The 26,718-nt window shown below is 41.7% G+C and overlaps 1 protein-coding gene across 15 annotated transcripts in view; it reads right to left on the bottom strand.

Annotated features, from left to right (window-relative positions):
• The window catches only part of CD44 (CD44 molecule (IN blood group)), an 87,430-nt gene that overhangs the window by 27,613 nt on the left and 33,099 nt on the right, over window positions 1-26,718 (bottom strand). For 5 of the 15 annotated variants that reach the window (XM_024752540.1, XM_024752541.1, XM_024752543.1 and 2 more), the window contains exons 2-7: window positions 24,164-24,329; window positions 20,539-20,672; window positions 13,985-14,053; window positions 11,288-11,521; window positions 4,243-4,371; window positions 2,857-3,012 (exon numbers count right to left, since the gene is read on the bottom strand). In XM_024752540.1, the coding sequence (XP_024608308.1) occupies window positions 2,857-3,012; window positions 4,243-4,371; window positions 11,288-11,521; window positions 13,985-14,053; window positions 20,539-20,672; window positions 24,164-24,329 (888 nt within the window). Of the gene's footprint in view, window positions 1-575; window positions 690-2,856; window positions 3,013-4,242; window positions 4,372-6,583; window positions 6,707-11,287; window positions 11,522-13,984; window positions 14,054-20,538; window positions 20,673-24,163; window positions 24,330-26,718 lie in introns of all 15 variants that reach the window. The other 10 variants (XM_024752536.1, XM_024752537.1, XM_024752542.1 and 7 more) reach the window with 5 other exon arrangements.

The following is a 26,718-nucleotide window of genomic DNA, read 5'->3' as shown; positions in this document are numbered from 1 at the left end:
TACTTTGGAGTGAATCCACTAATATCTCCCAAGAGAAAACCAACGGGCATGGACATTTCTTAATGATTACCTGTTATTGTACTACAACCACTTTATCAAGAGCAGCACCACAAACCATTTTAATGTATTCATTTTTATTTTTTTATTTATTTATTTTTTTGCGGTACGCGGGCCTCTCACTGTTTTGGCCTCTCCCGTTGCGGAGCACAGGCTCCGGACGCGCAGGCTCAGCGGCCATGGCTCACGGGCCCAGCCGCTCCGCGGCATGTGGGATCTTCCCGGACCGGAGCACGAACCCGTGTCCCCTGCATCGGTAGGCGGACTCTCAACCACTGTGCCACTGGGGAAGCCCCGTATTCATTTTTATAATGAAGCAACATAAAATGTCTTGTGCCCAGATGATATAATTGACAAATGACTCCTAAGCTGAACTGAGTATCCTCATGAAAGTTCACTAAGAATCTGTGATGAGATATTAACTGGATTTCCCACTGTGTCCCGATGATTGACCTCTGCAGCATCAAAGACTTGGAGGGAAAAAAAAAGTCTTTAATTAAGTATGTGTAACCCATTACCAGTCATCCTTGTGGTTGTCTGAAGTGATACTTCTGGATTCGAATGGCCTGGGCTCGGTTGCGTCCAATCCTGGTTCTGTTGTGGGTGGTTAAAAACCCGTGGTGTGGTTGAAACTGTGATAATGATGATTGAAGTAATTAGGAGAATGTTATTTCTTGAGCCTTCACCACTTGTTCTGCATACGTCTCCCTTCTTTAGTCTATAGAGTAAGTCATCTATACCAGGCTGTATAGATGGTTGAGTGGAAATGAAGGGAAAGCAGAGAATGCCTTCAGCTTGCTTCAGCCATACTGTTAAGCATCTCAGTGTCCTTTGCATTCTGTCAGAGAACACGTAGGGGTCAGAACATGAGATCTTCTGGAGGAAGCAGCCAAAGAAGCTGCAGCAGGAGGAAGAACAGCTTTGAAAACACCAGCCCTACACCAAGGAGAACCAAAGACGTCAGCGCTTTGCCTGTCCATGCAGTCTCTAAGGACCCTCTGCAATGGAAAGCCCAAGGAATCTGTTAACACTGCCAAGTGTGCTACATGTAGATCCTCAGGCTGAAGAGCAGACACCTGAAAAGTTATACCATGATGACCAGTTTACATTATTAGTTTTGGTAGGGAAAGAAACACCCTGCGCAGCCAGAGCTTTCCTATAGATGATTCTAACAAAGAATATCTACCTAGAACAGCCATGTGATTTAGCTGTACATTTCTGAATATTTATATTTATCAAACACCTACGGTATTCTCATCAAACACAAAGCATTTCATGAGCAAGCCATTCATAGCCAATGAAAGAAAACCAAGATGCACACATTCAGTAGAAAACACCATAGGTAACCAACCACCATCATAGCAGCTCCCCAAAGATAAAAAGGGGCATACATCCACCAGTGCCCTGATACTGTCACCCAAAATGATAGGGCTGGAAGAGGAGATGCACCTGACAGAAGAACCAGGACAAAATCAGAATCAATGTCTTTTGTGAAAGGTTATTTGCAAATACATCCTAATTCTTTCAAACTTTATTTTGATACCCAAATAATACAAAATTCTTTTCAGAACTATAATACTATCAGTTCTATTTCACAAGTTAATAAAATCAGGTTTAGAATCATTAACTACATTCTCAGTAAGCATGAAAAACTGGCAGTTATCATGCCCTTATAGAAGAGAGAGGGCATCATGCTGAATTACGTGCACAGGTGCCAAGAAGAAAAGTGAGCTGAAATCGGAAAATATGCCACAGAGATGAAATAATATCAAGGGAAGTTTTCCCCTGGAGCTTGATGATACGATTCATTTTCAGGTTGATCTGTTTGGCTTGCCACTCAAGAGGGTTTAGTTTCTCAAGTGTCAAGACCACATCTTTCCTGATGCCCGACTTAGAAGATGTGGCCACATCCTGAACCCAGCAGACAGTATAATAGTAAAGCTCCAGTGTCTTGGGGTATTTGGTTTTCTTTTTGAAGTAACTAAAGAGAGTTTCTTTGTTAGGTTTCTGAGCTCTGCAGGAGTGTCCAACTAAGGAATACACTACTTGAAAGCTTAGATATAAAGCATATAGTTCATCTCGAGTATTTGTTGTATCGATGTCATATACTCAGATGCCTCAGGCCTAAGCTATGCTTTTGGACACCTCCCTCCTGGGGTGCTGTCCTTTTGGGGATGAAACCCTCAGGTTCCAATTGGATGGACAGGACTTCTGTGACCTGAGGGAGCTCATGTAGCACCTCAAAGGCACATCTTCTCTAAAAAAAAAGGCAGAGCTGTGATAGAGTCAGGTTCAGGATCTCATCTCGGTTCAGCAATATCGCAGATCATGACAGGTATGTATAGGAAACTCAGTCATTTGGCAGAATATTAGACCAACCTTTGAATTTTTTTAAAGGACCTTTCAGCTCAATTTCCATCTCTGTTCTCAAAAAGGTTTATAATTGTCACGAATTTGGATACTATTATGCAATGGTTTCACTATTTGTTTTTAATAATTGGCACTGTTTTGTTATATAGCTCAGCTTTAACACGTAAATAAACAAAACAGGAAGTACCTGAGGCATTAGAAATTTTATAAAAGATATTTTTTCCATTTCTCCTCCAAATATATTTTGGCTTCCATTAAAAAAAATCAGTTTTTTCCTTCATAATCTCATCAAGGTATAATTAACCTGTGATCATAGACTCATGCTCAATTTTCATATTAACTATTTCCTAAGATCGATACTCTTGGGCATCACTCAGATTAATCGATAAGCCTGGCATAGATGGTTCTACAGGAATTGATTATTCTTACTGGTGCTGGAGATAAAATCTTCATCATCATCAGTGTCTGATCCAGAATAACTGGGGTGTCTGTCACTTTCATCTTCATTTTCTTCAGTTGCCTCCCAGCCTGCTGAGATGATATTTGAATCCGTACCTGTTGTGGTGACTTGCATTAGTGGCTGAGCTGGATGCCAAGCAACCCATTCGACAAAGGAAGAAAATCAGGCACAGAATGTATAAAAGGATTCCCGAGATCATAAGAAGAGAGTGAGAGATTTGACTTCTATACCCCAAATTCTTATATTCTGGTCTCTGAAGCTAATGTATAGATCCAAAAACAGCTGGCTATGATCTTTACAACTGAACACTCTTTTTAAGGAAGTTAAAAGAATAAATATGGACATAATCCCACCAAACAAGTAAAAGAAAAAGAAGGCCAATAAACACAGCCCCATGCTTTCAGATGCATTTATTATTAACCATATGCCATGAAAGCTAGGGTGTCAAGAATAGAACGAAAAGGTTTCACACGAGCCTATTTGTTTTATCAAGCCACCTTCAGTAAAACCTTGGAATCTAAACACGTCAGTCATTTCTAAAAATCCCTTAGTTGTATTCACTATTTGCTATTCACCCAGCTATGAGGTTTGATCTTCTCTAGCATTCGATTATCGATTACTGTAGGTCTGAACGCAAATGAAAGCTATACTGCAGTTCCCATCAATACTTTAGCATGTAGCCAAAACAAACAAACAAACAAACAAAATTAGTCAATTAACAGAGAAATTTTGCGGGGCATTTATTAGTCAACCAAAAGGGTTGACTAGAATGGACTGTAGCCAATATTTGGGGAAATTCTCACTTTTTCCCTTTAGGATGCAACCCTAGGAAAGGAGATGGAAAGCCTCCACCTCTTCGCAGTGGTTACTGTAGATGTCTCTTTACTAGAAAGGGGTTTCCGATATTTTGAATGAGATTCATGCTATCTTTCAGAATGACCATTTATCTTTGCATCCTATGAGTATCTATCCCAAAAACAGTTCCATTGATGGAGATTTTTGTTAGCTCTCCCTATGCTATTTTATTTTCTCATGAAAAGTCAAGAATTTTTTTTATCACTTCAGTCATTTTAGAACATCTTTCAGAGTCAAAGTTTTGTTCTGTCATTGAGAAAGACCTAGCCCCCTTCTCCAGCTCCCATATTAGCCTCCTCCTGGGCTACATTAATTCTATAGAATAGAAAGAAGAAATCTGCTTATTAGTACTAAGAAGTCAAACATATAGATCTCAGGGTCATGAAAAACATTTGTGAAACCAGCATGAACTTTAGACTTTGACAATATCCCCGAGGTTAATGAAAATTACTGAAGACTGCCAAGAAAACATAAGAAATGAGATAATAATAACTCGTTACCAGCCATTATTGTTGTGGTGTGAAGATGAATCTTGGTTGCTGACGGCTGAAACCACCAAGAAAACCAATCCTGAGCTTCTTGCCTCTTGGTTGCTGTTTTGGAAGTTGTACCACTAGTGCTCATCAAAGCTGTTGTAACCATAATTGAATTGATTGTTGAAAGGTTAATTATCAGTGCCTAAGAAATAGCATTGTATGTGCTTTCATTCTTTTACCACTCAAGAGTCATCTATACATGATACAGATGGCAGAAAGAAAGAGAAAAAGCACAGAAGTTCCATTTCTTTCCAAGGCCCAAACCAGGGTTCATAGAATGTCAGAGATGGAAGGATCTTAAACAGCATCTGGTTCGTGCTCCTCAACTTGAAGATGAAAAAGCTGTGCTGGACAGACCTTGACTTGTCTGAAGTTAGGGTGATTAAACAAGAGAGAAGTCTTGAGGAGAGCATGAGAGCTGTCTTTGAATTTTGAAAGGCTATAACATAAACAAGGGATTAAAGTTTTGTTTGTGTTCCTAAAAGGTCAAACTAGGACCTGTGGTGAGAATTTCAGGGAGATCAATATTCTTCCAGATGTTAGATTTTAAAAGGTAATAATCTGAACTCTCCAACAATGACAGTATTATACAGAAAGTATTATAACCCCCACCATCAGAAAGAGCACTTAGCAGGAAAATTGTGTCAAAGATTAAACGATTGGAAATGTTGATGGAACGAGACTGTTTAAGATCCTCTCCACATCTGAGAGTCTTTGATGCTAAAGGATGATGAGTCCTCACGCATCATCTTCTACACATTCTATCTTGGTCAACCAATATCATCCTCCAAGAATTTAGGGTATGACACTTCTGCCAGCAGTCCCACACACATAGCCCCAGAAACCCCTGATACGTGGAAGAAGGACACATGAGGTGGAAGCCTGAAAGAGATGCCATTCCACTTCAGTTGGCATCCAAATTCCCTAGCAGCCTTGCCCATGGTCGCTTTTATATCAACACTAGATTTTGCAAAGCAGAACAGAACATTTTGAGACCCAGTTTTTGAAAATAGGATAATCGATCAGGAAAGACAAACGAAGATGAAGTGACCCAATGATCTCACTAACAAGACCAGAAGCAAGAGTCTTGACTTGAAAACTTCCAAAGACTGCCATTTCTGCAACCATGATGTGCATCAGAAGAGCAGTAGAGAATAGTAGACAAAAAACTGAAAAAAGTTCGAGCAGAGAGGCTGAAACCATCATTAAATCGCCAAGTACAAAAGTAAAGTGAATTAGATTTCTTTTTTCCAGTTATCAAGAAAGCCCAGAAGTGTCACAAGATGAAGTACTGACAAGACCTTTTCCTTCACAGTGTTTGTACTATGAAGATGAACATAGTCAACATTTTAAAAATACCATTTTTAAAATTCTGCAGTCAGTCTCTCTCTCTCTCTCTCATTTAAAATTCTCCAGACTGTCTCTCTCTCTCTCTCTCTCTCTCTCTCTCTCTCTCTCTCTCTCTCTCTCTCTCTCTCTTTCTCTCCAGCATTATCTTAATCAGTATGATATGCAATCATAACATAACATCAGTACTATTTTCCTCACAGGAGTATTTGTGAAAATAAAAAATACAGTTTATTCAATGTATTATAAGCTAAGCAAATGTAAAGGACCATTTTTATAACTCTTTTCCTGCATAAAAAATGCTTAATTATTTTGAAATATGGCCATATCCTCCATCAACGAAAGTTAGTAAGTGAAGGTATGCTTGTAATATCCCATTGTTACAGACTTTGAATCTTTTTTCCGCAAAAGCTCTCAAACTCTCAAAAACACTTTATAGTGATTTAGAATTAACAGTCATACATCCAGGGAGCTTTTTAGAGGCCTAGATTTTGATATAAAGCAACAGGTCACTTCCCACACTTTATAGTTGAGGTATCAGATGTCCAAACAATTGTTCAGGGCCTATACTTTCCATCTGTAAATCAGTATTTTCCTCTATTATTATTACTGGCTGTGATAATTAGATCAGTGGAAAGTAGGAGTATGCATTTTCTAATAGACTTCTTTCAAGAGGACATGTTCTGAATTAATCTCTTAATTGAAGCTCTGAAGGAAAAATAATTCTGATTCTACGTGCATGTTGCCAAAGGAAAACAAGTAGGACATTGGGCAGAATCCAGTCATGTCCCCAGATCTGTGGGCCTCTCTGTTAAATGAAATGGTACCAAGATCCTGTCCTAAGGATGGTGACAGAACATCAGTAGGAAACTTCAGCATGATAATGGTGTCCCTTCCGTTAACATTGAAAGGCTTGGCATTTAGGACAACAGATAAGCAAAAGACGTTAACAGTTTACCTGCCACTGCTGTTGTTGTCGTCTGATCCTGAGTCTTAGGCTGTGAATTACCAAATGGGGGCCATATCCAATTATTTTGCTCCTGAGCTGCTGCATGGCTGTTTGAGGGCACCGTTGAAGTAACTGGATCAATTATGAAAATATCATTTTGTGAGGTCTTTCTAGACAACCTTTACTCTCAGTCCTGTCTATATAAAATGTATGCATGTACTATAGAGTGAAGATTAGAGAAGAGTGAGGCCTGATTTTATCTTTCCAGTCTCCTAAAGTCTCTTAGAATCTTAGGACAACATCAGAAATGCAAATTCTGTATGGATAACCACAGAGTGCTACCCATTCTTCAAACGGAGACCCCTGAATACAGGCTCAGAACAAACCCAAGTAGCAACTGAATAACCCGTGATGGAAAAGAGATTTTATAGCTACCTGATTGGGTGACCCAGCCATGAACCGGATCATTCATTTATTTTCGGAATATCTTTAGAGGTGCTTGCTTGTATCTTTTGGATCTGTCTATCATTTTACCCAGGAAGCTTGTGATGACAACTGGCATTTCAAAGTTCCACCCACACTCATTAATCTCAAGTCAAGCTTTATACTTGAGCAGGAACTTTGCAAAGGGTGTGTATTCAAAGTGTTGAAATCAGATAAAGCTTTGTCAAGTATCCATCTAACACTTTCTGTCACTTTTAATTCTAATTCAGAATGTGTTTCCAGAAAAGAAACACAACTGCCCAAGTTAGAGAAATTCTGGACTCTATGCAAATTAGAGAAAGGATAATCGGTGCTATTTTGCAATTTGAAATCTCCCACTTGACTCTCAAGCTAGACTTGAGTCGAGAATGTTTCCCTGTAGAAGAATGGCAAAGATCATCAGGATAAACATCTAAACCAGGTGAGATTTTTAAAAACCATTTTGAGTCATATGCGCCCTTGAAAATCTGATATAAGTTATTGCTTCTCTCCTCGAAAAACAGATCCTACACATACGTATTCTCAAAGTTTTGCATATTTTTGGTGGCTCTTAAATAGCTTATGGCCTATCATTGAACCTACTGAATGTCCATGAACTCCAGGTTAAAAGCTTTGACTCTATACACACTCAATGTCAACTACCTACACAACATGCTCTATGCTTCAAAGGACACATTTACACAGAATAGACTAGAGATTGGGACCAATTTCACCACTGATGCCCCCAGATAAACCTGGGCATCCACTTGGAAAATCTGCAGATTTTCCACTTTCCCCCACTTTCTTACCTCAGTAACTTTATTAAAGATGCAGAACTCTGGACACCCTCACCCTATAGTACATCAGATAGAGACCAACAGGAAGCAAACATACAAAAGCAAGACAGAAATAGGCATTATTTCTGTCTTCCTAAAAAGAGGTGTATGAGATTTGGGGAAAATGAAAAAAGCTACTGCCAAGACAGCAGAGTTTTCAATTTTCCCCACCCAAGTAAATCATGCCAGACCAAAAGATAATAATAATGATAAAAATTTTAAATATATATATTTATATATATAAACACACACACATATATATTTTTCTTTTACACCCAGAAGACAAGGAACTAGAGAGTTCCAAGGCAGGAGTCTGCTTCCTGAATTAGTTTAAGTTTTTGGATTCCAAAGAATTCCTGATCACCAATAGAAAAAAGGCTTATGACATGCCTCCAGGAAAGCACTTCCAAAAACAACATTTATAATAGAAAGCCTGCTGGAAGTCAAAACCTAGCCAGACGGTCGTTCTCACTGGCTCTCCCTACTGCCACCCACTAAGGACCCTTAAGGATGGAATCAGCCACACAAGCCAAGATTCTCTTCTCTGTGCTCAGCCAGCCCTCCTCTTGACTTCTGCCCTCCTGTACGCATTAGAGGGGATTTGCAATCACTCCCTCCTGGTAAGTCCCAACTCTGAGTCCAACACTCATGAGGTTTTGGGATTCTCCTCACTGGGCTTAGAAACTATGGTCTATTCATGAACCAGCGCTAACTTGTTTGAGTACACCATACGCTACGTTCAAGTTTCTACCTGATTCTTTTCTTTGACACCTTTCTTCCCATGAGCTGATTTATTTGGCACTGCCGTAATGGGTTCTATAGCACTTCCATGACTCTCAGGTTGGCTCTGGACTCACTCTGCTGAGCATACAAGTCTCTCTCTTCCTAAACTACTGAAACTTAACTAAGTGCTCTGGAAAGAGGAAAACACAATTCTTTTCTCAACCCAAATCCTGAACTATTTGTATTTAAGTAAACATACTTTTAACTAAATCATTTCCTTGATTTCTGAACAGTCTATAGGCTCCATGAAGGTAGGTCCAACTCTGAGGGCCTAGTAGCTAGAGCAATGTCTTGCACAGAGAAGACCTCAAATACCAGTTGAATGAATGACTAGGTTACTAATCCTTACTTCTCCTCAATATTATTTTCTAATGGTGTTTACCAATAGGTCCCAGGCATTAGAATAGCTTGGTATGTAGTAGGTCTTCAAATTATGTTTGCTGACTAAGGCAGGAGAGGCGCGGTCCTTTAAAAGATGTGCTATGAATGTTTATAAAGTGTCCTCATTGCATTTTTTAAAGGACATGTGAAATACTATTTCTCTATAGGCTGTCAGCAGCTTGAATGTTAATTTCATCTGGTTCCCACAAGATATCTTTTGTCACTATTTTCTTCTTTGGTGGGAAATGGTACTTTAGGATAGACCCGATCTGCTTCCTGCTGAGACCACTAGTTGTTGCGTTTGCCAACATCTGACAAAATTGCATGTCCTGATGATAAACCCCTTCAATGTGGCTACTTTACGAAGGCAGGGAACTCAAGAAGCAGCAAGTAACTAGCAGCCCACCTGCCTGGTTTGCAGAAGCTTCTCTCAAGAAGGGTTGTCCATGGAATTACAGACAATACAGTGACACAATCTTTGGAGAGCTAATAATCTCGGAAATCATGGGAAGTTTGAAAATATGTGCTTTTTGAAATGTTTCAAAGAATCTGAGGATCACAACCCAACCCTATTTGTATCACCCTTCTCAGCAAGATGCTAACAGAAATTTAAGACACTGTTGAGAAAGTAACCTTACATTAAAACCTAAGTGTCCATCAACAGATGAATGGATAAAGAAGATGTGGCACCTATATACAATGGAATATTAGCCAGCCATAAAAAGGAATGAAATTGAGTTAGTTGTAGAGAGGTGGATGGACCTAGAGACTGTCATACAGAGTGAAGTAAGTCAGAAAGAGAAAGACAAATACCGTATGCTAACACATATATATGGAATCTAAAAAAAAAAAAAAAATGGTTCTGAAGAACCTAGGGGCAGGACAGGAATAAAGATGCAGACGTAGAGAATGGACTTGAGGACACGGGGAGGGGGAAGGGTAAGCTGAGACGAAGTGAGAGAGTGGCACGGACATATATACACTACCAAACGTAAAACAGATAGCTAGTGGGAAGCAGCCGCATAGCACAGGGAGATCGGCTCGGTGCTTTGTGACCACCTAGAGGGGTGGGATAGGGAGGGTGGGAGGGAGACACAAGAGGGAAGAGATATGGGAACATATGTATATGTATAACTGATTCACTTTGTTATAAAGCAGAAACTAACACACCTTTGTGAAGCAATTATACTCCAATAAAGATGTTAAAAAAAAAAAAATCCTAGTGCTCTGGTGATTTCCCTGGCTTCTGGGTGATGAGGAATAGAAAAGGGCCCTGTCTGGAGCATTTGCAAACCAGTAAATTTCTGCCACACTCTTTGAAGACCCGAGTTCCACCCCTCAAGAGCCGGAGCCAGGAAAAGAGAAAATCCACACCATAGTAGGAAAGCTGCTGAAGAAGCAGCTGCCCTATTTGAGCGTGAATAATCCTTCACAGGAGGGACGCAGCCCATCTGGGAAATAAACAAACCATAGGGGAAAAGCAAAGAAAGAAGCAGAGAAGGAGACAAGGGGAAAATGTAAACACCTTCCAATGAAAGTGAGCTCCGGGGCCAAAGACCCAAAGAAATCTAACGCAGTGTTTACATATTTGCACTCTAGCTGTCCCAAAGTAATGATACCCACATAACCAAGCAAGAATTAAGAACCTTCCCCTACCAGCTGGGATAGCAAACTTTTAAGCAGATTACTTTGATCAGATAACTCCTTTCAGGTATGCTTCCTTAGACCAAAAACAAAGGAATTGCTTAGCAAATCATGGGTGGTGGATATGACTAATTATTACTCAATTAATAATATGAATATAAATCAGGTTAAAACCTAAAAATATAAAATTAAACTGAGAAAAGTAGCAGATGAAATGGCATGCATATGCTATGATCACAACTTTATGAAAACAACCTTATCCACAGATGGATAAGAACAAGAAGGAAACATGCAAAAATGAAAAGAGCTTCTGCATCAGGCTTGAATTGTCACCATATCTCTGGGACAAGAGAACGAGGGAAGTTCTCCCGAAAAACTTCCAATATGGTACTTCTTGTAGACGAAAAAAAAGAAAGGTAGGCAGTAGCAGTCAATGCAGACGGTGCACTGGTGCACTGACAACCACAGCAGCCCGCCTCCCCAGATGATGTCACCACCTTCTAGAGACGGAGGCAATCAACAGGTGAGTGGGGATCGCTCAGGAAGAGCAGAGACGTTTTTTGCAAACGAATCGCTATCGGAAAGCACAGTGATTCATTCTCCTTACTGGTAGCTGGGGTAGTCTCTGGGTTGCTGGGGACCCAGGGACTATCTTGGTCCGGGGTCGGGTACACAGTTGGAAGATGGGTGTGGAAGATGTTGTAGCCCCCTGAAGTGCTTCTCTCACTGGAGGATCCACTGCTCATGTCCTCCTCGGGAGTGGTGCTGGGGTTGATGTCATCGGGGTTAGTTCTGTATTCCCCTTTCTTGGTGTACCGGGTGCCATCACGGTTAACAATAGCTGGGAGACAGAGAAGGCACTTTCAGAGCTGGACAGCTGACGTTTTCCGACTGCAGGAAAACTGTGGCTTATCTTAGAAGACTTCAAAGCTATTTTTCTTTTTTATGAAGCAAACCAACACCTAACTACCTCTCTAGTTGGGGGGATAGAGTGACCGATGCACTAAGAAAGTGAACTCTCCCTGCCCACCCACACACCCTGGAAATGCGGTGGGGGGAAAAGGGTGTGTTTGGGAGTCCCCAGGTTGGAATCCCAGCTTCGTGTGGCTCTAGACAAGGTAGGTAACCCTCTGAGCTTCAGTTTCATCATTTGTAAAATAGGGATGATACTACCTTCTGCTATGAGCACTATATGATATGTTGTATGGAAAGTGCTTGGCGTAGTGTTCAAGACAGAGTTGGTGCTCAATAAGTGATAATTCTCCTGCCTGGTCCCCACCCTCCCTTCTCAAGTGCATGTGATATTTGTTGCTATTAATTCCACCTATTTCGAGAAAGGATTTGAAATAGGAGACAAAGAAGTGATCGGTCTCAGCAGGGAGTATACAAGCATAACTCATTTATTTGTGCTTCAATTTATAGCTTCACAGATACTGTGTTTTACACCTTGAAGGCTTGTGGAAACTCTGCGTTGTTAGATAATGGTTAGCATTTTTTAGCAATAAAATATTTTTAATTAAGGCATTTTTTTTAAAACATAATGCTATTACACACTTGGACTACAGTATAGTATAAATGTAATTTCTCTATGTGCTGGGAAACCAAAACAATTTATTGCAATATTCACTTTATTGCGGTGGTCTGAAACCTAACCCGCAATACCTCTGAGGTATGCCTATAAATTTAAAAATCCACAAAGAATTAAATTTTCTTTCTAAGCAGCAAATGTCAGTTTAAATGAACTTCCAGTCCTGGCTAAGAAATCAGCATGCTTAAATATCGACAGAGCCTCTGCCATCTTCTGTGAAATTCAACCTAAAATGAAGAAGCACAGATGTATACAAAGGTCAAAGTCTTTGGTTTAAACAAGAAGATGACTAGAATGACAGGAGGACAAAGAGCAAGGAGGACTTCTTTCATCGTTCTCCTCTAAATGTGTTTGTTGCCTTCAAGCGTGGGTCACTCACTTCACAAGTGTGCATTTAGCGGAAATGATTTTCTGCTGTATGGCACTGGTAGGACTAAAGAGTCTGTCTGTCTGCCTATCTAGATTGCCCAAGTAGAACTAGTAAAAAAACATAAATTTGAAAACATTCCAAAGTCTCAATCACCCTAATTATCTCTGCAGATAAAGCTCTGACGAGAAAATATGACTAAACTTGAACAGGTCTAGACTTTGAGAGAGATCTGTGGGGACCAAGGAAATGGGGCATTTATTGAGCATCTACTATGGGCCAGGCGTGCATCAGACACATTATCTTTCTTAATTTTCATGACAAATTTCATATGTTGTTTCATTACTCGGATGAGAAAACTGAGGCTCAGATCACCCGGGTGGTAAAGAACTAGGATTTCAAACCAGGCCTGATGTAGACAGCACACCTCACAGTGCGGGCCTCCCCTTCCTTTTCCAAGGTATAGGCCAGGGGCAATCTCTTTCCTAACTGTGGGGGGCTGGAACTGTGTGGTCCAGGGCGATTCTGGTCCCCCTGCCACCATCATCACTGTCCCCATGCACACGGAGGGGTCTGGCTCTTAGGAGGCAGAGATCCAGCCTCCTCATCACTGTGATACTTCTCAAAAAATGAGGCTCAGAGTCGATCAGGTCAAGGTTAACAGGTTGACCTATTTGAAAATTCTGGCTGAAATATTCCATTTTCCACAGTGCCAGCTGCCTACTTCTGAGGATAATCAAGATGGTTTTAGGTCGACATGTTGTAAATCATGCTGAAACGCGTATCAGGAAGTTTGTATCCTTTGTTATCATTTTTCAATACTCCAGTTAAATCAAACAGAAAATTTGGGGGGCCAGAATGTCCCTACCCCTGACACTTATCAATCCCTGTCTCTGAGAGAGAGAACATAGCTCAGACTCAGAGCCTTCAGCAGCTAGAATTTAAGAACATCATTGAATTTTTCTTACATTTACATTTATTTTTAAGGTTACATTTTATTTATAGCCAGAGATGTTGGCTTTCCATTTGCAGTTTTTTAAAATGTATTTTAAGTAGAAAAGAATGGGTCAATTAAATGAAAAATATCAAGTAAAAGATAGTTCTGTGTCCACAGAGATGCCAAAAAAATGTGAAAGTAGTTTTCAGACGACTGATGTTTGAGGAACAATGTATTGGGGTAAACCAGAGAGCAGTCTTAAGTCATCGAAGGAAAAGGGGAAGGGATGGTAAATCACAGCCACTGTCCCTAACCTTAGGGAAATAAGTGCTATTTTATAAAACATAGAAAATGCACCTCATCCTTTCTCCAAGAATAGGACAACTCAATCAAGGTTAAAAAAGATACGTACTTATGGTAATTGGTCCTTCAAAGGCATTGGGCAGGTCTGTGACTGATGTGCAGTCTTCTTCAGGTGGAGCTATGAAGTAGAAAAGAAAAAAAAGGCATGAGAACTTGAAAAAAACAGGAGCCTAATTGATGTCCATTTCTACTAGTTAGGATGGTATTTTATTATAACTTATCCCAAATCATTCTCTTTTTCTGAAACTTAAGTTTCCTAGGAACTTCTCTGACCTTGGTGACGAATTTCCCACTTTTATTTTGCTGCACACATTTTTGGAAGCTTACTTGTTCCCCTCCCCATGCCAACAAATTCATTCATTAACACATGTACATGTTCTATATCAAGCACTGTGGAAAGCTGGGGATACAACGGTAATACGATAGACATGGTCCTTCTCTAATGAGGTATACATTAGAAGTTATTTTTAATTTATTATTATAAAATTAATATGGGAGTAACTGTAAAACTGTTAAAATAAAGAAATGTATGAACTATAATGAGGAAATCACGTGTAATCCTAATAATTTACAGAAATGATGGAAAAACACAGCCGACAAATGCAATCAAATGCCTGTCAACACGAACAGCATGAGAATCTGAAGATTAAAATAATCAACAAAGAATTTACTTAGTAGAAATATTTTTTTTAAAAACTAATCTTTCATCTTTTAATTAATGTATAAATTAATTTATTTAACAAATCTCCTAAATGCCTACCGTATATAGACTGCTTCTCCCCATATAGTTTCTGAGGTTGTCCGCCTTTGGTCCGGGTGCCCAGAGTAGTATTTCCTGAGACTTCTGTTTTGGCTTATCTCATCACAGGCGCCTCTGACTTCTTTTTCTTTTGTCCTCCATTTACCTTCTACTTCCCCCCCTTCTTCAGGGATAAAATTTCTGACTGTATGTTGGGCCTGCCTGATCACCCACAAATGTTACAAGAGCAGCCCTTTGAGAAGCACAGTCTAAAGCTCTCTGAAAGCAGACCCTGAAAGTTCCACCCTGCCTGCCATCCCATGAGTCCTAAAGGAAGCCTGTAGAATGCTTTAACCAGTGGTTCCATTCCTGCCCAAATGCTCTATTCCATAACTGGACCTTGTGTTGAGCTCTAAAAACTCAGAGAGTTTTAAACTGGCTTTGCTGTTACAGGAAGATTGGATTCATTTGTGTATTACAGCTTTTATACTCTGTGTGTGTGTGTGTGTGTATGTGTCTGTGTGTATGTATGTGTGTGTGTGCGCTTTAATGTAAAATGGAAACTTATTTGTTAGGTTGGTTTTTTCCAGAGTTGCTTCTTGGCAAAGAGGAAAGAACAAAGAGATGGATGGATGGATGGGTGGATGCATGGATGGATGGGTGGATAAATGGGTGGATGGATGGATGGATGGATGGTTGGATGCGTAGATGGATGGATGGATGGATGGTTGGATGCGTAGATGGATGGATGGATGGATGGTTGGATGCGTAGATGGATGGATGGATGGATGGTTGGATGCGTAGATGGATGGATGGATGGATGGGTGGGTGGATGGATGGATAAATGGGTGGATGGATGGATGGTTGGATGCGTAGATGGATGGATGGATGGATGGATGGTTGGGTGGGTGTATGGATGGATGGATGGATGAATGGATGGATGGATGGATGGGTGGGTGGATGGATGGAAAGATAGATGGACGGATGGATGGGTGGGTGGGTGGATGGATAGATAGATGGACGGATGGATGGGTGGATGGATGGATGGATGGACAGGTGGGTGGATGGGTGCATGCATGCATGCATGCATGGACAAATGGTTGGATGGATGGATGAGTGGATGGATGGATGGATGGATGCATGGACAGGTGGGTGGATGGATGGATGCATGCATGCATGGATGGATGGATGGATGGACAAATGGTTGGATGGATGGATGGATGGATGAGTGGATGGATGGATGGATGGGCAGGTGGATGGATGGATAAATGGATGGATGGATAGAGGGAGGCAGGCAGGCAGACTGCTATCACAAGGAAGTCTGTTATCACAAGTATTTTAAGTGTCCTGCCATAAATTGCTGGGTACCTATGACACTGGACAAAAACACAAGTTAAATGAAACAGGGTTTGATTGCTTCCCAGTTTCTAGGAGCATCTTTTCCCACAGATAAAGGGGATGCCCTTTACCTGCCTATTCTTTGGCCTCATAGTGAAACTAACTGGGAGCTTTATATATTCAACTGCAGAAGAGCAGGTTTTAGAAATAGCTGCTCTTGCAAGCGTTGATCAAAAGATTTCTCCGAAGAGAGACTCTTCAAAGAGAAAGTCACCTCCTTGGTAAGGCCATTCCTCACCATCCAATCTAAACCAGCCTCTCACCACTCTCCCACATCCATCACCATTGCATATTTGTTCTCATTTCTTCTTCAGGTTTACTGCTAGCTAAAATTATCTTTACTTGATGGCTGTTCATGTCACATCTCACATTCCCTACCCTCTGCCACCCACTCACCTCCACAGAAATATGGAAACTCCACAAGATGAGTAGTAACTTCATCTTTCTTGGCTAGAACAATTTATTTGTGATGGGGACAGAGAAGCACTCAAATATTTGTTGAATGAATGAAAAAAAAAACACACCAATATAATTTCCCAACAGTCCATTCTTCCAGTAAACATACCTAAGATATTAATCCCCAAAATGGTCTGCAAATACAAACAGGTCAAGAAACATCCAGATGAACCCTGAATGACAATGCCATAAGAAATAATTAAAGGAAGTTTCAGATCTATCGGTTCTTTTACTCATTTTAAGCATTTACTCAACACATATGACAGATCCCATTATAAACAAGGAGAAAAAAGATAAACATTTCTGTGTCTGCTTTTGAGGAATTCACAGGTCATGGGAGACAATAATAATACTTCTTTAGATTTTTACAGTTTTCAAAAAATTTTCCCAATGATTCCCTCACTTGAAATTCAGGGCAAATAGCCAACCTGGGAGATCTTGCAGAGTATCTACACAGTCTGTTCTGGGGACACCACCAGAAACTGTCCTGACCTATGAGATGTTTCTGAGATTATTATATTGTGCAGACCCAGAAACAGGCCTTGGATTATGGCTTCTTAGTGGCAGGGATGGAATAACCTCCCCCAACTTCAAACACAATTGCAGGTAACAGCAGTACACTGGGGATTTCCAGGAGTAAAGTTGTAACAGAACGAAGCATGATGTCAAAAACACCAAGACAGTTTTGCAAATGGTGAGAGCATTGGTTCGAATGGAGTCCCTTCATGCTCCAATTCACCCTAACTTTTATAAAGAACATCAAGTCTGGCAAACATACTGAGATGGACGCTGACCCAAATGCGCGGTTAATACATTCACGCTCCCATGTCAGATACAGGGCATCACTGGACAGCCTTTCACTGTGTTTAATGAGCATCGCACTGCTGGGAGAATCAAGCCTGGTGAGGTTTCCCTGAACCAAAGGATTTGTTAGAAAGACTCTGAGATGAGCTTCCTGATAGGCTGCATCTCAGAAACCTTGCACCCACCACACCAAAATGGCCAAGAGAAATGTTAGTAATTCAGTCTAGCCAATCACTCAGTGACATAGAAAGACAGCTTCCTCAATGCCCAATACAGACTTGTTGAATAAATGAGTGAATGAATGAACAGATGAATGTAGATCTTCCCCTAAAATCCTCCTTGAAAAGAGAACGAGGTATTTTACTGAAAGCAAACTTCAAAAATGAACTAATTCAGGTCAGTTCTCTGTGTTAACACAGAAGTCATCAAGCTTGTGCTGGGCCTGACCCCTGAGAAAAGAGGCAATAAAAATTATGAAGCCTTATTTTCATTTGTAAACCGTAGGCCGTGTTTTACAAAAACACTGCTGAAATTGTAAGCTTATGGAAAGTATCTGCTAAGATGGAGCTGGCTTTGGTCCCTGTAGCCAATTTGTGTCGGGATCACATCACCAAGTCCTGACCACTTGCTTGTAGGTCCCAGGCTAAGATAGATTCAAAGATATTTCCAACGGAATCCTTGGCATAAAGCACAAGGTTATCAAGAGCTGTCTCTCACTCAACACTCCCATCATCATTCAACTCTAACCCAAGACATTTAGAATGTATTTATCCTTAGATAAACATTGTTCCCCAGCTCCTTTATTTTTCATCTCATGACTTCAACAAGATTAAATCCCAAGACAAGAAATATGCCCTCTGGTTCCTTCTAACTCCACTCTGCCCCACACACTACTGAATGCATGTCATTGATCAATAAATACTCTTTTTAAAACATATAGAAAATTGATAAAAGCGCTCTAACCATATTGAGTAAATTTAGATACGAGAAAAGGAAAACCATCGCTTTGAACTTTACTACTTCGCTACAGCTGCTTTGCCGCACACTACCCCCCAGGACATCTCAAGCTTTTTAACAGAACTAACCTCCCCAAAGAAGAGGAAAGTTCATCGGTACCGTTCACTCCCTTCTTTGAAAATGGGCCCAACCCTATGGGCAAAAAGGACAGGGAGAAAAGTCTCAGTAGTAACTGGCCTAGACAGCTTCAACTCCAGGTGATAAAACAGTGGGAGCTTCTACCTTTTTGAATGAAGGTTCTTTCCAGCAAGGGATACCGACTTGTAAAACAGGCGAGACAATGTGAATATACTACAGCATAACTTATTGTATACATTCACCCGAAAAGATTCAGTGGGAGAAGCAACAGGCAGAGGCTGGAGAGTATGCGGCCTTGAATTTGCCCTTCCCACGTGACCAACCCCTTCACCTAAAGCACGAAGCCTTCCCGAAGCCTTCCTCCGACCTCTGACATTAAGCTAACCTAGTTAGACCACGTGTTGCTCTGTGTCTCTTTCCTACTGAATAACTGCATGTGGTTTTTCTCATCATGTTATTAGAATAGACTTTCTGGCATAGGTATGGGGACTGGATAGCGATCACGTATTGTTTAGCCTCAGTTGGACTCTCCTCCTTGGGTCAAACTCCATTTGTGTTCTTTGCTTATGTAACAGGGAAGAGTAAACACTCTGTAGTTTTCCTCGTTTTAAGTGCCCCTCCATCAGTTCAGTGACCTGTATTAATTTGACATAATTTACTGGCCTCATGCACTCCATTTCAACTAACCAGCCCTGATATTTTCTCTTTCTCCTAAGCGCTAGAATTCCCTTCTGAATTCCCACTCTCATCCCTGCTGCTCACACAACAGTGGATGGGTGGGGAAGCCAAAAGCTACTGATGTAATCTCACAATTTCTTTGATGCCCCTATTTAAGCTTAAAAATCCATGTAGATTTTATATTCTACTATCATATGTAATATCTGTGTTTGATTTATAAAAACAATGTCTTAAGTCATCATGTAATAATATCTGTCTCATATAGGTAATATCTCAAGTCATCTTCCAGCTAATTTAACATCCCCTTCCTACCTTTAAGGAAACTGACATGTCAACAAGATGTACCACATTTGCCTTGTGACTCCGTCTTCCCCTTCACACACTCTTAAACCTTCAGGGGGGAACAGAAGGCCCCATTTGAGGAGTAAGACATTTGATGGCTGGCATTCAAAAATTTGACATTGCTGCGTTTGACTCTCTTCAAAAGACCCTGAAGATCTACGGTGCACAGAATTTCAAGACGTTGCTAGGGCCTGAATTAGACTTGTAAGCACGAGTCTCCAGGCTGGCGGTTGGAAGCAAGTCCCTTACACAGGGAGGGGGGCCTGGCCAGCAGCCCAGCACGCATATCCTAACTTGGCTTTCTTATTCTCTAGCTGTTGGGTTTTCAGTTGTTGGGTAAGGACTCAAGAAGGTCAAAGGCCTACCGTATATCCTCCCAGCCTTCTCTCCAGCCCCAACATGTAACAAACACCTCCAAGCGAAGCCATTTGGCTTATGCCCCAATGCTACCATTAGATTCGACTCATGTCACTCCCTTATTCAAAACCCTGCCATAACTTCCCATCATGCTGAGAATAAAGTCCAAACTCTCTACCATAGCTTACAAAGCCCTATGCGACCTGGCACCTGCCTACCTCTCTGACTTCATTCCCTGGCTTTCTCCCCTCTGATCACCGGGTTTTATCCACCATGGCCTCCCTGCTACTCTCAGCACAGGCCATGATGCTCCCACAGGCCTGGCTTTGCACTGTTATCCACGGTGCCATGGCTTCCCTCCCTCACTTCGCTCAGGGCTCTCCCTATACCCAGCTCCTCAGAGGTACTTTCCCTGACTATCTTCTCAGGAAAACAAAGCATCCCCAGCACTCTGCAGCTCCTTGCTCTGCTTTCTTTTTTGTAACGCTTGTTACGCTCTGACTTTATGTTAAGTTATTTAATATGTATTTGTTTACTGTCGGCCTTTCCAACTTAGTAGGTAAGCACCCAGGAGACAGGAATCCTTCTTCTCCTGGAGAGATACTCAGTGAACATCTGTTATGTGAATGGAGGCTACACGAATCCCCACTTAAGCCAAGATTGTCAGCCATGTTGCCAAAGGCTGGCAGGCCAAAGGCAACCCAGAACACAAAGCCAATCCACTTGGAACCAACCTGAAGCATTGAAGCAATACGTGTCATACTGGGAGGTATTGGATGTAAGGATGTACACTCCCGTGTTGTTTGCAGCACAGATGGAATTGGGGTGGATCCGGGGGATCACCACGTGCCCATCTATGAACCCGTACCTGCAAAAGAAACACCAGAGGTCATCCACCCACAAGGCTATAAGCAGGGATTTCATAACATCCCATCGAATGACATTTCATGCAGCGCAATACTTCCTTCAGTTCACCCCAGGGATGCTACAAGGTTTCGACAACTGAGTTATGGGAAAGCCAAAAATAACAGCAGAGGGACAGTGAAAGGGACCAGCAAGGCTGATGAAGACAAAGTGATTTTTTTGGAGCTCTATAAAAAGTGTTTGAAAAAATCGATTCATGAAAGAAAAAAAAATTAGTTTCAAATAAAATCTATGGTCAGCGGTCAGGCCAGTCTGAAGAAGCAGAGGGACGCCCAAGTCACAGAATGACCCCTTGACGATGTGAGACCCACTCTGGCCCGCCATTACCTTCCTATTTGCCAGAAAATACAGAAAATGACTGCCTCGCATCAGACAGAACTAGGTGGCTCTTCGTTTCAGTCCACGAATGGCAAACCTGCCTTATTTCCCAACCCCTCCTCTTCTTTCCTGGCCTCACCTCTTCCTGTGATTCCCTCACTCCAGACCTCATTGTTCTAAACACAAAGCCTTGTTTATATGCCAGATACAATGCATCTTGTCCCATGAGCATCTCAGGCATAATTCCATTGCCAGTGGAAGTAAATCGACCATCATTAAAATGGGAGTCAGAGTGATTAAGTAGATAGCAGTGCCTCATTAGCTCAGGAATTTTCCAGAAGCAGCAGAGAAGTGCTTAAGCCCCTTTGCCCCACCATGGTGTTTCTGGGAGAGGTTTGGAGCCGGTGGCTCTTTCAGATACAACATACAGCACCCAGCCTCTTCGATCAGCATCGTGGTGGCTGAATACTTACCGCACGATTTCTCTCCAATATAAATTGCCTCAGAAAATGAGATGTGGGCTGAGAAAATACCATTTACAAGGGAAGAGGCAGAGGCAAGGGAAGAGCAGAGAGGGAGAAGCTAAAGCCAACAGGTTTTTGAAAATGCAGTGCTGGCTAAAATGCACAGCCCAAATCCTTTTAATCTTTCCTGCCAGGGATGACAGTACATACTGCATCACCCTGCAAGACCTATGAGAATGGTTGTGAGTCTGAAATTTCTAAGCACATCGAACTCATTATGTCTAAGTTGCAAAAGCTGACATGACTAATTCCTCATCTGAATGGCCAGACTGGTTTCTCCAAAGACTTCTGAGCTTGGTGCGGGGAGCGGCCGCAATTAAATGTTAGTAAGTTTCCACGTATCTGAGAATTGCTACTAATCAGGGTGGGGCAGACAGAAGAGAGGAGATGCTAAGGTTCTTCCATCACCCGTGAGACTCTCACATCTGTCCTGTGGCAGGTATCTGATTCATAGCTACCTGAGTGAAATTATGGAAATAAGTTTTGCAACACTTAAAACCAGCCATGGGTAGAATGATAGCTGTCTTTGGCACAGTTTTTCTTCGTTTTTTTAAAATAATAACACTCCTTGCTGAGCCTCCTGCCCACCCCATTCCCATCACATTCTGCTAGCCTGTATATCATACCGACATTCTGGAATTTAACTTATTCCTGAGTTTTTATCACATCGTGTCGACCACTGGTTTTATGTGTCATCCCGTCTATAAGTTGGAGATATTAAAATTTATATATGTGTATACTTCATGAGTAGGTTGTTGTTCCCAGGGAGGAAAGAAATACTCAGCAAATCCATCCATGCACCAGACTTTCATCTCCCTTTTGCTCTCAGTCCTTAGGGAGGGCGGGGTCATTGAATCTTGCCCTGGCCTCGGAAGCTGGTCCGGTATCCGAACTCCTCCCCATGAAAGTGATGTGGCCCAGGGTGGGCTGCACTTAAGCCTCAGCTGCTTCCTCTGCAAAGTGGGGTCATATAACCGACCCCTGGTGCAGTCTGAGGATTAAGAGAGGGATATGGGCAGGTGGGTTGGGGTCACCCAGCATCTAAGGGCTGGATGATTGGCCAGTGGGTACAGTAAGAACGTCCCCTGTTTTCAACATATGAGAACTTTTCTCATATTTAGCAAGTTTGCCTTGTCTGCATTTCACAATCAAAATTCAGCTTACTAAATCCACTTTCTTAGGCCACTGACCTAGTCAGGGCCATATTTAAACAATTAGCCTTAGGAATAGAATAAGTGGACCTGCTAATTAGCTTTCCTTCATTGCAGCCTACAGCTCGGGTTCAGAAGCTACCAGAGCTATCTGCTCCTTTTATATTCTCCCAAGACCCTGCTCTGAGCACACACAGATGCCTGCACACATCTGCTCTTTGTGTTCGAGCAGTGCTGCTCATTAGGACTTTCTGCAAAACAGAAATGTTCTATAACCTACGTTGCCCGATGAAGTAGCCACTAGTCATTTGTGGCTAATCGAGCACTTGAAACGCAGCTAGTGCCAATGAAGAGCTAAAGTTTTGATTTTATTTAATTTTAATTAAGCGTAAATAGCCATCTGTGGCTGGTGGCTACCATACTAGTGCACTTGTGAAGATGTGCTTTTTCCTCAACAGCAGAAGTATCTCAGTTCCCACCCATACTATGGGTGCCTTACTCTGTAACCAAGGACAGGGGATAGACGTATTTAACTTACATTTAATGGTTTCCATAAAGAGTTCTGCAGCTTGACCTTTTAAAAAGCAGCCTGTGTTTGCGTGTTGAAGAGAAAAGGGAACCACGTTACCTAACGCTATCACGTTGCAAAAGTGCAGAGGGGTAGCTGCGGGCTGGGGTGGAAACTTCAGAGAGCAGTTGTCCAGATTCCCCAGAGCTCTTCTAGAGAAAACAAACCAAACCGAAACACTTCACCACGGTGGTCACCGCTGCTCGCTCTTAATGTGCACCACAGGGCCATGAGAAATTCAGAAAAATAAGGGCTATGCCTGCTGTGAATATCCTGGAGCAGCTGTCCTGCGCCTGAGGACAGCTCCCTGAGCACTGTGGAGGTAGGAGGCCTCTCTTGGTCCCTCTCATCGCTTTCCCATCACTCGTAATAATACATCTCAATAATTTTCATGCCCTTTTCTCTCAAATCAGAGCAACAGAGAAGAGAAACAAAATCAAAAGAGAGAGAGTTGTTTGAAAAACCGGCTTTAGCCAAGTCTGCAGGGTGAAGACTCCACCAGGCACAAATTTTTTTCAAGCACTGTTATTTGGTTCCCTCTCTCTTGTGCTTCTGACAAGGATATTGCACGCTTCTTCAAAGCCTGGAGAGCATGCTGTGGAAGCACCTCGGGCAAGTGGCTTCCAACACATGACCCTGAAGGGCCTCCTCTAGGCAACCCCTCCCTCTGTGATTCACAAACGTGTCTTCAGCCGGCCCTCAATTTCAGCTGGTCATACTGGTTCCAGATGGACTTGGCCAGATTAATGGGTGGTGCCAACTCTCCGGGCAAGCAGCCATTCAGCTGTCACAGAGGAGCCTTCCTGGGCCTAAGCCCCACCCCCTGGACCCAGGCAGCCTACTTTCCCGCAGCAGGTGGGGGCTGGTCCCTTACCTGCAGGTCTCAAACCCTGCGCGCAGGGCTGCCTCCATCTGGGCCATGGTGGGCAGCGTACAATTGAAGGCCTTGCAGAGGTCAGCAGCCTCAGTCTTCGAGATGCTGTAGCGACCATTCTTCTCCACGTGGAATACACCTTTGTATCGGCAGGTTATATTTAGATCTATGGGATGAAAAGAAAAGGTTAGATCCTTCTGCACCAATAATTTGGAAAGGATAAGAAGTCTGTTTTAGAGCAGCCTCATTAAAAAGACAAATAATCTCCCTACTGGCCAGAGCCTTCAGCATTCACTGTAGCATTTCAAAGCATCACTACTTCACTCTCAAATCTGAGATAAGAGGCAGAGAGCAGCATCACTTTTACATTCTCTCCACCGACTGCTCTACAACAAAGTTTTTACAAAGCATGTGATTTATTTCTGATTAGGAAAGTAGCACAAACTTGGGGAAAACTTACAAAATTCAGGGAAGTAATGAAGGAAAAGCAAGTCCACCTCTAAGAAGACTACTGCAAACATTTTCAACATTTTGCTATATCTTGTTTCAGTTTGTTTTCTGAATGTGTGTGTTATGTATATACTTGCGTACTTTAAATGGTACTAAATATACAATTTTAGGTGTAGGAATCTTTTTTTCCACTTAATGAGTATTTTTCCACAATCACGAGGTACGGCTCCCCAGCTGATAACCTCCAGTGACTTCTAGTCACACCCAGAATAAATTTCCTTATCATGGCTGATAAGACCCACATGACCTGGCTCCTAACCTTTAAGTAGCTCACTCTCTTCCAGGCACAAAGCTTTCCTTCAGTTCCTCTGGACATTCTGAGCCCTTTCCCACCTTAAACATTTAGGTCTGACTTTACCACTTCTTTTTTTTTTTTAAGATTTTGCAAAAACTATATTGATAGGGTATATGTGTGGAAGTCAGTTCTAAGGGGGAGTTAGAACAAGATGGGATAGATGGGATACCAAACAATATTGGACCTAACTTACTGATATGAGTGCATTTTACATGTTTAGGTTTTTAAAAAAATTTTTATACAATTTTTAAAGGTTACACTCCATTCAGTTATTACAAAATATTGGCTATATTCCCTTGTTGCACAATACATCCCTGTAGCTTATCTTACACCCAGTGGTTTGTACCTCTTACTCCCCTACCTCTATATTGTCCCCCGGCCCCTCCCAACTGTTAACCACTAGTTTGTTCTCGACATCTGTGGGTCTGCTTTTCTGTTATATTCACTAGTTTGTTTTATCTTTTAGGTTCCACATATAAGTGATAGCATACAGTATTTGTCTTTCTCTGACTTATTTCACTTAGCATAATGTCCTCTAAGTCTATCCATGTTGCTGCAAATGGCAAATTTTAGTCCTTTTTATGGCTGAGTAGTATTCCATTGTATATATAGACCACATCTTTTTATCCATTCCTCTGTTGATGGCCATTTCTGTCTAGAATGTACTGTCCTCTGATCATCCCATTTTGTTTTTCAACTTGAAATCACCTCAACTTGGGGTCCTTCCCTGAACATTCTTATCCAACCCTCAGCGTCTCCCTCAACTTACTATATGCTCTTGTGTCTTCACAGCAACTTGTCTATTTATTTGTGCATTTGGTTTTTTCTGTCTGCCTTTTCTTTTGATGGAAACTCCAAGAAAGCAAAGGCCTTCTGCCTGTTTACAGCTGTTTCTCTAACACTCACATCAGTGGCAGACAGAGAGCAGATGCTCCATAAATATTTGTTGAATAAATGAACAACTCATTGGAATTTCTTCAAAAACACACTTTGAACATATTGCCAGATAGATCCAAGACCTGTTCTTTACTCGCAAGAGTTAATGCATCCAAAATGAAACCTAACTGCTACCAAGCAGTTTAAAAATGATTTAGTCCTGGGACTTCTGTGAGTTTGCAGACATGAATCTGAAATCTCAATAAGGAGCTGAAAAAAAAAAAAAAAAATCACCTGGTGTTCCCTGATCCTCTGTAACAATCTCAAAAGACTTCAAAGCCCTTAACTGAAAACTCAGTATTCTTCTGTATGATGCCCAGTTTGCACTTGAGTAAATGCCAACACAGAAAGGTTCTGTCCTTGAAGCTGTCCTGGTGAAGCAGAGCACTTCCTTGAGCCTCAAAGACAGTCAGACATTGACTCTGCCAATGCCAGACACCACTCTGTCAGTCCCAATTCAGACAGAATTGGCTTTAACTCAGAATCTCTCTCTCACGTGGGTGGGTCCACAGGTCATCAGGAAGATTCTGCTTACTTATCAATGAGAAAACTGGGGCTCAGAAAAGTGAGCTGCCCAAGGAAGTGAGAATTGCTGTCCAGAGCCTGTAGTTGCCTTCCTGAATCCCAGCTGCTTTGTTTTACATTTCTGAGCTGATAGCCAGGGCGGAGAAGACTGCAACTGCGGCGTCCCTGGTTACCCAGCAACTTTGGGGTTCCGTGTGGCATCACCTTTCAAAGACCCTGAGAGGTGACTTGTATGTATGTATGTATTATTTACAGGTGGAGAAACTGAAGCTCAGAAAAATGAAATGAC

Source organism: Neophocaena asiaeorientalis, unplaced genomic scaffold (assembly GCF_003031525.2).
Source record: "Neophocaena asiaeorientalis asiaeorientalis breed wild unplaced genomic scaffold, Neophocaena_asiaeorientalis_V1.1 scaffold196, whole genome shotgun sequence".
NCBI lineage: Eukaryota > Metazoa > Chordata > Mammalia > Artiodactyla > Phocoenidae > Neophocaena > Neophocaena asiaeorientalis.
This window is presented reverse-complemented; position numbering and strand designations above follow the sequence as displayed.